The 15,199-nt window shown below is 42.7% G+C and overlaps 1 protein-coding gene across 1 annotated transcript in view; it reads right to left on the bottom strand.

The window, feature by feature from the left end:
• LOC139532224 (parapinopsin-like) overlaps positions 1 to 15,199 on the bottom strand; it is a 25,126-nt gene extending 9,927 nt beyond the window's left edge. Inside the window, exon 1 of the mRNA XM_071329588.1 lies at positions 14,248 to 15,199. Within this exon, the coding sequence (XP_071185689.1) occupies positions 14,248 to 14,617 (370 nt within the window). The 5' untranslated portion in view covers positions 14,618 to 15,199. The remainder of the gene's footprint in view (positions 1 to 14,247) is intronic.

Here is a 15,199-nt window from a genome sequence, read left to right as displayed (position 1 = left end):
ATAGGATTTAATTGACAGCTGATTAAGTGGTTCATATTATGCATTGGGAATAAGACACTGTGAAATGCCTGCAGGGTATTAGCAACATGTACATATGGCTTAATCAAATCCAAAGTTGAGCAACTGAAGTGTCAAAATCCCTCTAATTCCCTACTGATACTCCTATCACTGCCACCAATAACGTAGGTCCATAATCTGTCACAACAGCTAGTGGTATTCTGTATTCCAGCCTACCCAGAACCGATTCCAGTGAATCACACAATGGATAAACTGAAGAGGTACTGGTTACAGCAGTGTGTGGATCTTTCTTTTCTTCTGAGATATAATCAAATTATTTCCACACACCTGTAAAAAGGCAACTCGGATGTGCCAGTGCTTTTCCTACAGTGAATCACACAATGGAAAATGTGCCAGATGCTCTCCCGGCTGTGGACGTTTGCTTTCTCCATCAGTTACCTAACCTGTCTATGCTAATGACAACTATTTACAGGGCCCCAAACAGGAACCCCCTATGGTCCTCCAGCCCCCTGTATAATGAAGACACACACACACACACACACACACACACACACACACACACACACACACACACACACACACACACACACACACACACACACACACACACACACACACACACACACACACACACACACACACACACACACACACACACACACACACACACAGAGACAGACAGACAGGCAGGCAGATGAGTAACAAACCCTCTGTCACGGTTACCCTGTCCAGCCAAGAGGACAGTAATCAGCCCAAACTGACTCATCTCTACATGCAGTAGCATGCCCACCCATCTTAATCAACTCTCTCTGTCTTCAGGCCCCTCACACACAACCCCCAGGCACCAACAATTCATGTGATATATTGTATGTTAATAGAAGAACTTGTCAATCATAATTCTAGGTAACAGAAGAAATTTTTTTTAATTCTAATTCTAGGTAATATTAAAAATATTTAATTATAATTCTATGGTGTGGAATATGATAATTGTGTTCGACAATTGGACATTATAACATTTACATTTAAGTCATTTAGCTGACGCTCTTATCCAGAGCGACTTACAAATTGGAAAGTTCATACATATTCATCCTGGTCCCCCCGTGGGGAATGAACCCACAACCCTGGCGTTGCAAGCGCCATGCTCTACCAACTGAGCCACACGGGACGATAACGATAATGTTATGTCAATGTATAGGTCTTAAAGTTGAAGTCATTGAATAGAAATATAAATTTTGCTTGTATATTGTGGAAGATTAACCATACAGTTGATCTAGGTTCTATCATTTGTTTTTGGAGCGGTAACTGGGAAGCCAGGTGTCTATATCGGCAGTATTCATTATGCTCTCCAATTCCACTGTTACGCTGATGACACACAAATCTATGTTCAATCCAAACCTACCTCTGACCTCCCCCCACCATCACGCATCAGCTGTTTGAAATAAATCAAACCGTGGAGAAACTCAAAATTAGCACCTTACAAATCCTTGCATGGCTTGGCTCCCTCCTGTCTCTCTGACATGCTACACATCTACACCCCCAACCGCAGCCTTCCATCCTCTGACTCAGGCTTACGGGTCACCCCCCTCACCAGACTACGCTCCATGGGGGATCGCGCCTTCACTCTCTGGCATTCTCTCACTCCTGAACTCCCCGATTCGGACTCCATCCGAATCTGCAAAAACAACCTTTTTCAGTCTAGTATTCAGCCTATAGCGTTTTAAACCGTCTAGCTCTTTTTTTTTTCTTTTTTCTACCTATCGGGTTACAGAGGTCGTTCAAGTAGCCTCTCGATTTGAACTGCCTTCATGAGCTTGACGTCGTTATTGCTGTTGTTTTCCCCCATGTATTAATTATCTTGCTATTTTTGGGGTGCCATGCGCCTTTGTTGTAATGCACTTTGCTTTTAGTATTGTCGTGTTTATTTGGGCTATTTTATGTTTTACTCCGTACGTGTCTCTAGGTATCTTGAAAGGCACAAACACAATCTATTATTATTATTATATAAAATGCTGTTGCAAATGAAAATGTTGCTGTAGGAAGCTGCTGAGGCTGTTGCTTTAATAAGGACCTCTGAGCCCTCTTTCAACATAAGTCCACAGATTTATCGAGGGGTGAGAAAGCGGTGTGAAATTCAGAAACAGCCTGGCTAAGCTCTGTAGCTCGCAACAGTGGGTACATGCTGCATGCCTGCCATTACAGATTGGATATTCAATCTACTCGGCTCCGCTCCCCAGTTACATTTCTTTGACTCAATCGGTGCAAGGCACAATCACACTCCCTCCTTCGAGGACTAGAGGGCGGAAAAGACGCTACAGCAGCAAGGCCAGTGATTGGCTCTTCCCTCTGGTTGACCCCTAGGGGAGCCGACCTGTCAGTGCAGATGAGGAAGCGGCCGAGTTCATCCATGTCATTTAACCCTCTTCCCTCCGCCAAGAGACTAGAGAGACAGTCAGACTCAGACCATGGTCCGTTTATCATGCCCAGGTTTCTCATATGCCAATATTCCATATTAAATTCCATCTAGAAATCTCATAGGAGTCCCTGATTGTATATATAGCAACATTTTCTCTCTTGAGAAACCCCCCTGGCAAATTATACATTATGAATTTCCCAAGGTTTTCATCGATTAATTTGCCCTTTCATTTTTTAATTTGGTATCTCATCAACCTCTGGGTCGCCCTTACAGAGTAATTACATTTTCTCACATGTATCAGAATGTAACTATCTCAACACTATTATTTTCTATAAATAGATCAACAAGAAACAGTGAACCAATACCGATAACTTACCAAACCATAGTATGCATGAGAGCATCCAGTAACTCACACAGACTGAATATATGTGATACATATATCAGTGGGCATTACATACATTCTTAATATATAATTCAATTAGATGTATGGAGTCACAAAGGACATACAGTGCCTTCGGAAATTATTCAGACCCCTTGACTTTTTCCACATTTTGTTACGTTACAGCCTTCTTCTAAAATTGATTACCGGTACATCGTTTCCCCCCCTCATCAATCTGCACACAATACCCCATAATGACAAAGCAAAAACAGGTACATTTTTTTGTTGCTAATTTATAAAACAAAAAAAACTAAAATGTTTACATTTACATTTAAGTCATTTAGCAGACGCTCTTATCCAGAGCGACTTACAAGTTGGTGCATTCACCTTATGATGTCCAGTGTTGTGTTATATTATTATTAACAATGTTGTGGTATATTAGTAGTTATGTTATTTATTAGGTTTAACCAAAGGGGAAAAGTAAGTTGAGTGTTGAAAGAAATAGGTTGCAACTTGAAATCTAGGTTTTTTATTAATCAAATATAACAGTTGGCATTGAATCATATATTTGGTTTCAACAAATGTACCTTTTTTCAATTGAGAAAACCTAACTCATTTACTTGTAAAAAATGTTGGGGTTGATCCAGAGTCATTTTGTACAGTGTACATACTTCCTTCTACACACGTACATCGTTCTACATTTGTATGTCATTCTCCGTACATAGTCACTTTGGGTTTAAATCTAAAGCAGTCATTACACCATGCCTTGAACCATGATGACTTGTGTAATCTCATCTCCCAATCTCCCACCATCTCCATCCCATGTTAGCTCATTTCTGTGAGAGTTATTCCTGCACTCCAGAAGATCCTCCTCTCCTCACAGCATGTTCTAATCTTCAAAGCTCTTTTTAAATCATGTCTATCAGCGCCCCTCCAGATTACTCTCGAAACAGAGATTTGGGCTCTGCCACGCTTGAGCACAGCGGGGGAAAAAAGCCACATTCCAGATAAAGAGAAATGTCTATGGTTGTGCAGATGTTTGTGGATCCCTTCTACTGTTCGGAGGCTGTTTGTTTGGAGAATAGACCTAAAAGTTTGCGGTTGTAGTCTATTTTTGGAGAAGAGTAGATGTCCGGGAGCTGTTTTTGCTTCAGACCTCCATTTTAGGTACTGCTGGGTAGCGGATGGTCGGGAGGCCAGGTTTGGAATGAGGACCCCACTCAACAGCTGTAACCCATTACGTCGCTATCTGCCAAGGGCATAATGACTTTGCATGGAAACCCCTCTTAATTTACCTACCCAAGATGCTTCAGAGGCCCAGGACATCTGTTAATTATTCAACAGTAGTAGCCACAAAAAGTCTAAATTATTGAACATTATATTATATGAAAATGCAAGGTGCGTCCACTTTGCTCAAAGTAAAGTTCCTACATCTATATTGATCTTATAACTAAGAACATATTACTTACCACTGCAGTGCAGTTTGTGTGCACGTCTTCTGCAGAGGGTTTCAACTGTGCACAGTATGGCACATAGAAATATAATATAATTACTCTTCCTGCTTTACTTTGTGGCCGCTGGTCCACCCATCATGGTACATTGACTTCAATGGAGATGCCGGTTCTAGTAAGTTTATTTCTATGGTATCCCACCACCACCACAGAGGTTGAGTTCACCTTGGTGGTCCAATAGTGACAGCCAGCGGACAGGGGGCTGGATGGCAGTTCTTTGCCAGGGGAGTAGTATATGGACTTGTAGGTGAGAAAAATGTCTGTCCCCTTCACTGTGTCATTGTGGAATGGGCTGCTGTTCTGGAGAACTCACACCTATATCGGGAACATTTTGTCCACTAAAAGGACAGGGTGTGAAATGAATGTGGTTTGGAGTGATAGATAAAACAATTTGACATCCACACTATTATGCTCCAATAGAGGGAAGCATTGGTATAATCCAAATTGCAGTAGTGTAACCCTTCTCAAATACTCATATTCAAATCAAAATCACATTTTATTTGGCTTTAAAGCTGCCCTATGGCAGGTCACTATGTTGCCACCTGTGCTAAAAACACGCTCTGAGGGGAAGCTGGTCACAGGAATGCACACGTAGCGCTTTGCCAGGTCGGTGACTTCGGGAGTTTTATGGGGTGGATCTTCCACCAGTCCAGTGGATTGGTTTCACTGTCAGCATCAGGAGACTGGAGGTAGAAGCTGAGTTCCTTTTCTACCAGCTGGATTTCAGTAAGACCTGTGGTGGTGGAGCATGGCTTTTTGAAAAAACTGCCCACTTTTTAGCTGTCAGTTGTGGTGAAGCAGCAGCAGCAATGTCTCCCTGTGCTGGGCTTGGGTATTCATGTCCCTCATTGACCATCTCTGAGACAGCTCTTGCTTTTATGTGGCCCACCTTCTCCTCTTTGATGTAATTGTGTTTTAAACCGAGGGTCGACCAACAAGGATAAGTCCAGGAGGTCATCATATTTCTCATTCAGATAGTCCATGACTATCGTTTTGATGGTTTGGGTGAGCTCTGTTTCTATACCAGGCTGTGTCAAAGACTCCAGCCACCCATGTCATAGACTGGTTTCTCTGCTACCGCAAGGCAAGCGCTACCGGAGCGCCAAGTCTGGTACCAAAAGGCTCCTGAACAGCTTCTACCTCCAAGCCATAAGACTGCTGAACAGTTAATCAAATGGCTACCCAGACTATCTGCATTGATCCCCTTTTTCTTGCACTGGCTCTATGCACACATGGTACACTAACATTCCAACACACACAGGTGTAGTACTGGCTTCAGGTAAGACACACTGACATAAGACTCACCAGACAGAGCATCTGTGAATTCTAGGAGTGGGGTCAATGCCTGGTTGATGGACTCAAGAACATCTATATCTGTGTAGGTGGGAGCTAAGTGCTGAGTCTTCTTGTCACTGGACAAGACCTGTGAAATGGCTTTCTCCTGCTCCAGTACTCTTTGCACCATCTGTTGATGTGATCCCCGCCTGGTAGGCGACTGTCACCAACTTGTGCTGGGGTAGGTTGTGTTCTTTTTGAGCAACTGCCAGGTCTCTCTTCTTTTTCCACCAATAGGAAAAGGCACCTACCACTTCCTTACACACTCCAATTGCTCGAGCCACCCGTTTGTCTCTACCCACTGCAAGAGAAATCAAGAGATTTTAATAAAATGTTAAAATCACAATAATCCCTTTTAGTTATGTACAAATGTAATATTTAACTTAATCAGTTGATGAAAAAAATATGCACATTTAGTGTCATCTAACTAATCACTTCAATATACACAACTGACAAGGTTGCTTACCAATGGCCAAGCGCAGACGATGTCAAAAACATTGCAGCCGGGTCCATTTGTTGATTTGAGCGGCCTTCACCACGTTCGCACCACTATCCGTTGTAATGCAGACCTGTCTGTCTTGACTGAGTCCCCAGGAGGCGAGTGTGAATGAGCCCCTCTGCTATAGCTTCACCCGTGTGGTGGTCGGGAAAGTATGATGTTTGAAGGCATTTATTTCGAAGATTCCAGTCTTTGTCAATATAGTGGATAGTGAGGCTCTGATATGCGACTAGACCACAGATCGGTAGTAGCAAAATAGGTCAAATCTGTCTTGAGCTGTTCCTCAACTTTTTCCCTACACTCGACATAGTTTAGGCAGTGCTGTGTGAGAAATGTTTGCGGTCAGGGAGCACGTACCTGGGGTCAATTAAATTGATAAGCCGCTTGAAACCTTCCTTTTCGATTGTGCTAATTGGTAGCATGTTCTTAGCAAAGCAATGCATAATAGCATTTGTGATGTCTTTTCGATGTTTGCTCGTAGGGTATAAACGCCGTCAGTGTTGACTGTTACGGGCAAACATCCCTAGATTGGCTGGTGCTTGAGAGGCGTTTATCAATACCGTGGCGCAAACTCAAATTTTCTGCATGTTCCAAAGAGTGATTTTGCTTCAGATGGTGAAAAAGGTTTGTCGTATTACCAGACTTGGTAGCCACCTGTCTATGGCACAATTTGCACCGAACATTGCTCTGCTCTTTGTCGGACTTCAAACAGCCAAACCACAAACAGTTGAACCCTTTTTTATCAATAATTTCTTCGTTGGAGGCTGCTCCTTCTCCATGGCTATCACTGCCACTGTTTTCACCTACATCACTAATTGTTAGTGGTTAATAGTGGCTACTACATCACTCAAGATGCTAAGTGGTTTTTAGTGGGCGTATACCTCTCCAAGTGCATATCGTCACTTCTCCGCACTTTCTTGCTGCCTCACAGAGGTGAAATGGACTGCTGTACCTAATTATTCTACATCGACATTATCGAAAATGAATCTCAACGTTTTTATATTGTTATTGAGGGAAGTAATTACCTAGATAATTATTGATATTGATTTATCGCCCAGCCCTATGTAGAACCCTTTCCACATAGAGTTCTACATGGAACCCAAAAGAGTTCTACCTGGAACCAGAAAGGGTTCTCCTATGGGGACAGCCAAATAACCTTTTAGGAAACCTTTTTTCTATGAGTGTAGACTTTACCGTGATATGCTTACTTATCACGATATGCTTACTTATCACGGCTTAACACAATAAAATAACAATAACGAGGCTATTTACAAGGAGTACTGGTACTGATCCTTGACTTTGGCGATGACTTCGGCGATGTCATTTACAAAATAGCCTCCAACACTCTACTCAGAAAATTGGGTGCAGTCTATCACAGTGCCATCCGTTTTGTCACTAAAGCCCCATATACTACCCACCACTGCGACCTGTATGCTCTCGTTGGCTGGCCCTCGCTTCACATTCGTCGCCAAAACCACTGGGTCCAGGTCATCTATAAGTCTTTGCTAGGTAAAGCCCCGCCTTATCTCAGCTCACTGGTCACCATAGCAGCACCCACCCGTAGCACGCGCTCGAGCAGGTATATTTCACTGGTCACCCCCAAAGCCAATTCCTAATTTGGCCGCCTTTCCTTCTAGTTCTCTGCTGCCAATGACTGGAACGAATTGCAAAAATCACTGAAGCTGGAGACTCATATCTCCCTCACTAACTTTAAGCATCAGCTGTCAGAGCAGCTCACAGATCATTGCACCTGTACATAGCACATCTGTAAATAGCCCATCCAACTACCTCATCCCCATATATATATATATTTTTCTTCTGGTCCTTCATACCTCAGTATCTCTACCTGCACATTCATCTTCTGCACATCTATCACTCCAGTGTTTAATTGCTAAATTGTAATTACTTCGCCACTACGGCCTATTTATTGCCTTACCTCCCTAATCTTACCTCATTTGCACACACGGTATATAGATTTTTTATATTGTGTTATTGACTGTACATTTGTTTATTCGATGTGTAACTCTGCGTTGTTGTTTGTGTCGCACTGCTTTGCTTTATCTTGGCCAGGTCGCAGTTGTAAATGAGAACGTGTTCTCAACTGGCCTACCTGGTTAAATAAAGCAGATTTAAAAATAATAATAATAATTATGAGTCAATGTGCAGGGGTACGAGATAGTTGGGGTAATTGAGGTACTATGTTCATGTAGGTTTGGGGTAAAAGTGACTAGGCAATCATGATAGATGATAAACAGAGTAGCAGCAGCATATGTAAAGAGTGTGAACGTGTGTGAGTGTGTTTGTGTGGCATCAATATGCATGTATGTGTGTGTGAGCATATGTAGTGTGTATGTGTGTGTTGGAATGTTAGTGTACCATGTGTGCATAGAGCCAGTGCAAGAAAAAGGGGATCAATGCAGATAGTCTGGGTAGCCATTTGATTAACTGTTCAGCAGTCTTATGGCTTGGAGGTAGAAGCTGTTCAGGAGCCTTTTGGTACCAGACTTGGCGCTCCGGTACCACTTGCCTTGCGGTAGCAGAGAAACCAATCTATGACATGGGTGGCTGGAGTCTTTGACACAGCCTGGTATAGAGGTCCTGGATGGCAGGGAGCTCTGCCCCAGTGATGTACACTCTGTTGCACCTTACGGTCGGATGCCAAGGAGTTGCCATACCAAGCGGTGATTCAGCCAGTCAATATGCTTTCAATGGTGCAGCTGTAGAACTTTTTGAGGATCTGAAGATCCATGCTAAAACTTTTCAGCCTCCTGAGGGGGAAGAGGCGTTGTCGTACCATCTTCACAACTGTGCTGGTGTGTTTGGACCATGATAGGTCCTTTGTGATGTGGACACCAAGCACTCGACCCACTCCACTACAGCCCCGTTGATGTGAATGGGGTGTGCTCTCCCCTCCGTTTCTGTAGTCCTGTAGTCCACAATCAGCTCCTTTGTCTTGCTGACGTTGAGGGAGAGGTTGTAGTCCTGGTGTGGCCGATGTGAAATGGCTAGCTAGTTAGCGGTGGTGCGCGCTAATAGTGTTTCAATCGGTGACGTCACTCGCTCTTAGACCTAGAAGTAGTTGTTCCCCTTGCTCTGCAAGGGCCGTGGCTTTTGTGGCGTGATGGGTAATGATGCTTCGTGAGTGACTGTGGTTGATGTGTGCAGAGGGTCCCTGGTTCGAGCCCAGGTTGGGGCGAGGGGAGGGACGGAAGCTATACTGTTACATTGATGCTGTTGACCCGGATCACTGATTGCTGCGGAAAAGGAGGAGGTCAAAAGGGGAGTGAGTGTGGCCGATGTGAAATGGCTAGTTAGTTAGCGGTGGTGCGCGCTAATAGTGTTTCAATCGGTGACGTCACTCGCTCTGAGACCTTGAAGTAGTTGTTCCCCTTGCTCTGCAAGGGCCGTGGCTTTTGTGGCGCGATGGGTAACGATGCTTCGTGAGTGACTGTGGTTGATGTGTGCAGAGGGTCCCTGGTTCGAGCCCAGGTTGGGGCGAGGAGAGGGACGGAAGCTATTTTGTTACACTAGCACCACACTGCCAGCTCTCTGACCTCCTCCAAATAGGCTGGCTCATTGGTGATCAGGCCTACCACTATCGTGTTGGCTGCAAACGTAATAATGGTGTTGGAGTTGTGTGTGGCCACGCAGTCATGGGAGCACAGGAGGGGACTAAGCATGCACCCCCGAGGGGCCTACCCTCCCCATGTGTTGTTGCCTACCCTCCCCACCAGGAGTTATTTATAAGGGTTTATAAGTATTTTATAAACTGTTCATTTCTAGTTTGTAGATCTGTAATAAACGGTTGTCATAAACAGTTAACACATTGTTTGAAATGATGTGCTCGTTAGGTGTGCTCGTTAGCTGCTTGCTAAATAATCAGCTCAGAAAATAAGAGCTTGCCTGTGACACAATTACTCCAACAGTTGATATTTCTGAAAAAAATCCATTACCTGATACGTAAACACACCACAGGCCCAGAAGACTCTTCTTCTCTATCTAGCAACTGCAGAGGGTAGCCTAGCAAGCCAACAGCCAGGCAGGGCTATGGCATAATAGGTGCTGGGCTCAGTGCTCTGCTATCCCATGAACAGACTGACCTTCTTATCAACCATCACCACCCCTCAGTCCGTTTTCAAAACACTCGGGTCATGTGATGTCACAAACACTGAGAATTGCCCTAGTTTTGCCCCTCAAACCAGAGACAAATGGGCTGGGCTGAGAGGAATTCTAGCAGGCAGAGATACTCTGAGTCGATATTGAAGGAATTCCCCTTGACCACATCCACAAATTGTGGAAAACAAACATTATTTTCTATTCGACCCCCCCCCCCGTTGTAAAAGAGCAAACTTCGTAGATGTTTATGTTGTACAGAAATAACAAAACATGCCGAAAAGTTGCTCGTGTTGTTCAATGTACAAGTAAAGCAGGTCAAAAATCACAACCTACTGTTCGCAATGCTCCGACATAGGGAAATATAGCATGCAAGAAGAGCCGCTGATTTTGGGATTGTATATCGATTAGCTCTCTTTAAATGATGATTTATTCGTTTTAGTCTCTGAATCGTTTAATCAAACTTTTTGCCACCAGTTCCTGATATAAGAGGGGATAAAAACGACAAACTGTCTCCTGAATTAGCCTAGTGTGTATGGGCATACACGTCGCCTCAGTGTTGTACTCCTGACTACAGCTGAAAAGAGGCTTTGGCAGACTTATTGCGGAGACAATTTGCTCAAGGTTTTTGTGGTAAAGGGCAATATAGCAGGTTGTAGAACATTGGTGGAATAATATAATCTCACGGTCGTTAGAAGATGTAACAGATTGGCATTTTAAAGAAACAGGACATGGTTATGCATTCTCCTTTTTTGATATTCAATGATAATTAAATGATAATGATATTAAAATCCTGGCCTGCAGTCACTTCTCAATTCCCCTCATGAGTGCACCTTTTGTGGAAAGCTTTGGTGGAAAACCCTATTGAGGGCAATTAGGATTAGTAACAGAATGGCATTTGAAGTAACAGGGCAACCTTATGTATTTGTCCTTTTTTATATGAAATGATATTGAATGATAATAATGATATTCAAAGCCCACCCTCCCTCCTCAATTCCCCTCCTGAGTGCACCTTTTGAAAGTGTGTGAATCCCCATTCCTTCTGCTGAACTTTCATCTCCATTTGATTTACAGTGAGTGAGTCCCACTTCATATGTATTTATACTGTATTCTAGTCAAGGCTCATCATATAACTACTGCTGTACACACCTTTTCTACTCATATACTGTCCATACACACCATTATATACATATATATTTATGTTCCGGACACAGACATTGCTTGTTCTGATATTTCTTTCTTAATTTCTTTATTTTGATTTTTGGGGGATTATGTACAGTTGAAGTCTGAAGTTTACATACACTTAGGTTGAAGTCATTGAAACACATTTTTTCAACCACTCCACAATTTTCTTGTTAACAAACTATAGTTTTGGTAAGTCAGTTAGGACATCTACTTTGTGCAAGTAATTTTTCTCACAATTGTTTACAGACTAGATTATTTCACTTATAATTCACTATATCACAATTCCAGTGGGTCAGAAGTTTACATACACTATGTTGACTGTGCCTTTAACAGCTTGGAAAATCCCAGAAAATTATGTCATGGCTTTCAAAGCTTCTGATAGGCTAATTGACATAATTTGAGTCAATTGGAGGTGTACCTGTGGATGTATTTCAAGGCCTACCTTCAAACTCAGTGCCTCTTTGCTTGACATCATGGGAAAATCAAAAGAAATCAGCCAAGACCTCAGAAGAAAATGGTAGACCTCCACAGGTCTGGTTCATCCTTGGAAGAAATTTCCAAATACCTGAAGGTACCACGTTCATCTGTACAAACAATAGTACGCAAGTATAAAACACCATGGGACCACGCTGCCGTCATACCGCTCAGGAAGGAGACACATTCTGTCTTCTAGAGATGAACATACTTTGGTGCGAAAAGTGCAAATCAATCCCAGAACAACAGCAAAGGACATTGTGAAGATACTGGAGGAAACAGGTACAAAAGTATCTATGTCCGCAGTAAAACGAGTCCTATATCAACATAACCTGAAAGGCTGCTCAGCAAGGAAGAAGCCACTGCTCCAAAACCGCCATAAAAAAGCCAGACTACGGTTTGCAACTGCACATGGGGACAAAGATCGTACTTTTTGGAGAAATGTCCTCTGGTCTGATGAAACAAAAATAGAACTGTTTGGCCATAATGACCATCGTTATGTTCGGAGGAAAAAGGGGGAGGCTTGCAAGCCAAAGAACACCATCCGAACCGTGAAGCACGGGGGTGGCAGCATCATGTTGTGGGGGTGCTTTGCTGCAGGAGGAACTGGTGCACTTCACAAAATAGATGTTATCATGAGGTAGGAAAATTATGTGGATATATTGAAGCAACATCTCAAGACATCAGTCAGGAAGTTAAAGCTTGGTCGCCAATGGGTCTTCCAAATGGACGATGACCCCAAGCATACTTCCAAGTTGTGGCAAAATGGCTTAAGGACAACAAAGTCAAGGTATTGGAGTGGCCATCACAAAGCCCTGACCTCAATCCTATAGAAAATTTGTGGGCAGAACTGAAAAAGCATGTGCGAGCAAGGAGGCCTACAAACCTGACTCAGTTACACCAGCTCTGTCAGGAGGAATGGGCCAAAATTCACCCAACTTATTGTGGGAAGCTTGTGGAAGGCTACCCGAAACGTTTGACCCAAGTTAAACAATTGAAAGGAAATGCTACCAAATACTAATTGAGTGTATGTAAACTTCTGACCCACTGGGAATGTGATGAAAGAAAGAAATGCTTAAATAAATCATTCACTCTACTATTATTCTGGCATTTCACATTCTTAAAATAAAGTGGTGATCCTAACTGACCTAAGACAGGGTATTTTTACTAGGGTTAAATGTCAGGAATTGTAAAAAACTGTGTTTAAAAGTATTTGGCTAAGGTGTATGTAAACTTCCGACTTCAACTGTATGTATTGTTAGGTATTACTGCACTGTCAGAGCTAGAAACAAACATTTCGCTGCACCTTAACGTCTGCAAAATATGTGTTCACAACCTATACAATGCATTTGATTTGGGTTATAAATAATATACTTTTTTGTAGGGGCAAATCAAGTGTCAAAATGTAAAGTGGAAATTACAATTTTTAGAAGCATTTTTAAAACGTGAATAAACTACAAGTTTGCAGGAAATTCCCTGCTACAAAAGGGTGATCAAATTAAGATCCTACATCTGTAGCCCTGAATCCACTTCCATTCCACTAAACAATTTCACACACACTGCATAGCATCACAGACAAAAAGCTTCCAATATCTGGGTCTAGACAGATTCATTGAAGATATCTCTAAAGTACAGTGAGATAACTAACATCATCACGCTGGCAGAATGGGTCTCTATTTTTCTCTCCCTCTCTTTCTGTTCCACTTGGCAGTGAGAGTACAGAAGCAATGATTTCACACGTCAGAGGAGTCACAACTAAACTGTCTGTGGGGCACAGATGTAACTGCTGACAACACACTATCCATAAGACAATTCTGCTGTATGTGTGACATCGGGAACAATAGTGGGCTAACCCAGTCATGTGGCACGTGGGAGATCTGAAAGTGGAAGTCCATCACTTCGCTCCAATAATGTAATCTCTGTACTACACCTTTCATCGGCAACATTATCTGATAAAAAATTACCTATAGACAGACTAACAATAGTACGCAAGTATAAACACCATGGGACCACGCTGCCGTCATACCGCTCAGGAAGGAGACACGTTCTGTCTTCTAGAGATGAACGTACTTTGGTGCGAAAAGTGCAAATCAATCCCAGAACAACAGCAAAGGACCTCCAACCCGGTTCCTGGAGAGTTAAACGTTCTAGCGCAGCTGATTCTGATTATTAGCAGGTTGATAAGGTGAATCAACTATTTGGCACAATGATTTCTTTAAACGCATTGATGAGACATCGAGGCTTTGATTGTGTAATTGTGAGAAAAAATATATAGTTACTTTGGTGACTATTTTGTTACGTAACAGTTTACTAAACTCACCGAAACAAGAGTTGGCGAAGCCGTACCACATGCACCCGTGCTTCCCGTACAGCCAGCGTGCTTGTAGACTGGATGCGAAACTGAGCGTGGTGCCACAGAGGCACACCAGCATGTCACTCACGCTGATGTTCAACAAAAGCATGTTAACAGGAGTCCGCAGAGTTTTGAACTTAATAAACAGGATCAATACCACCAGGTTATTGATGAAACCAAAAATCATAATAGATCCAAGGAAGACGGACATAACATGGTGTCCCGTCCGTGACAGTCTTTTCGCCGGGGGCTCGTTCCATTCTTGATCCAGAGAGCTCAATGGATCGTCGATGCTTCCATTAGAGCTGAAGTTTAAATTAGCCACCTCGGTATACATCGTTTTCAGTGATCCACATTCAAGAATGTCTCACATGGAGATACAATTATAATATTTCTACCGTCAATGAACTACAATAGGCTACAGCATCACGTTTTCAATTGGCAATATCAACTGCCGACGGAGTTGTAGGCTAGAGGTGGTCGTATAGAGCCCACCGTAAAAAAACTTTAACTTCATTTTTCCGAACATGAATCCAGACTCAAGCCTTCCTCAGGAGGTGCAGAACAGGCTAATTCCGCTTGGAAACTGTAGTAGACAATTATGGTGTTGCAATTTGGAGTTGAAAATCATGTATAATGCCAATAGAAATAATAATGATAAAAGGATAATAATCAACAATAATAGTCACTAATATCCGATCAATCCAGATTAATCCAAATTTGCGTGAAATAAAACTAGTCGAAGCCTTATAATAAGATTATTATTATAAGGTGAATATAGTTGGCTTGTCTCTCTACAAAAGCTATGGCACAGACGACTGCAATCCAATGGCACTTCTCTTCTCATAGCTCCACCACATTCAGATTAGAATGCATAGACTGAGCGCGTTTACTTGGCTGGCCTCCCTTTAGTAGCGCC

This window comes from Salvelinus alpinus, chromosome 10 (genome assembly GCF_045679555.1).
Source record: "Salvelinus alpinus chromosome 10, SLU_Salpinus.1, whole genome shotgun sequence".
Classification (NCBI taxonomy): domain Eukaryota; kingdom Metazoa; phylum Chordata; class Actinopteri; order Salmoniformes; family Salmonidae; genus Salvelinus; species Salvelinus alpinus.
This window is presented reverse-complemented; position numbering and strand designations above follow the sequence as displayed.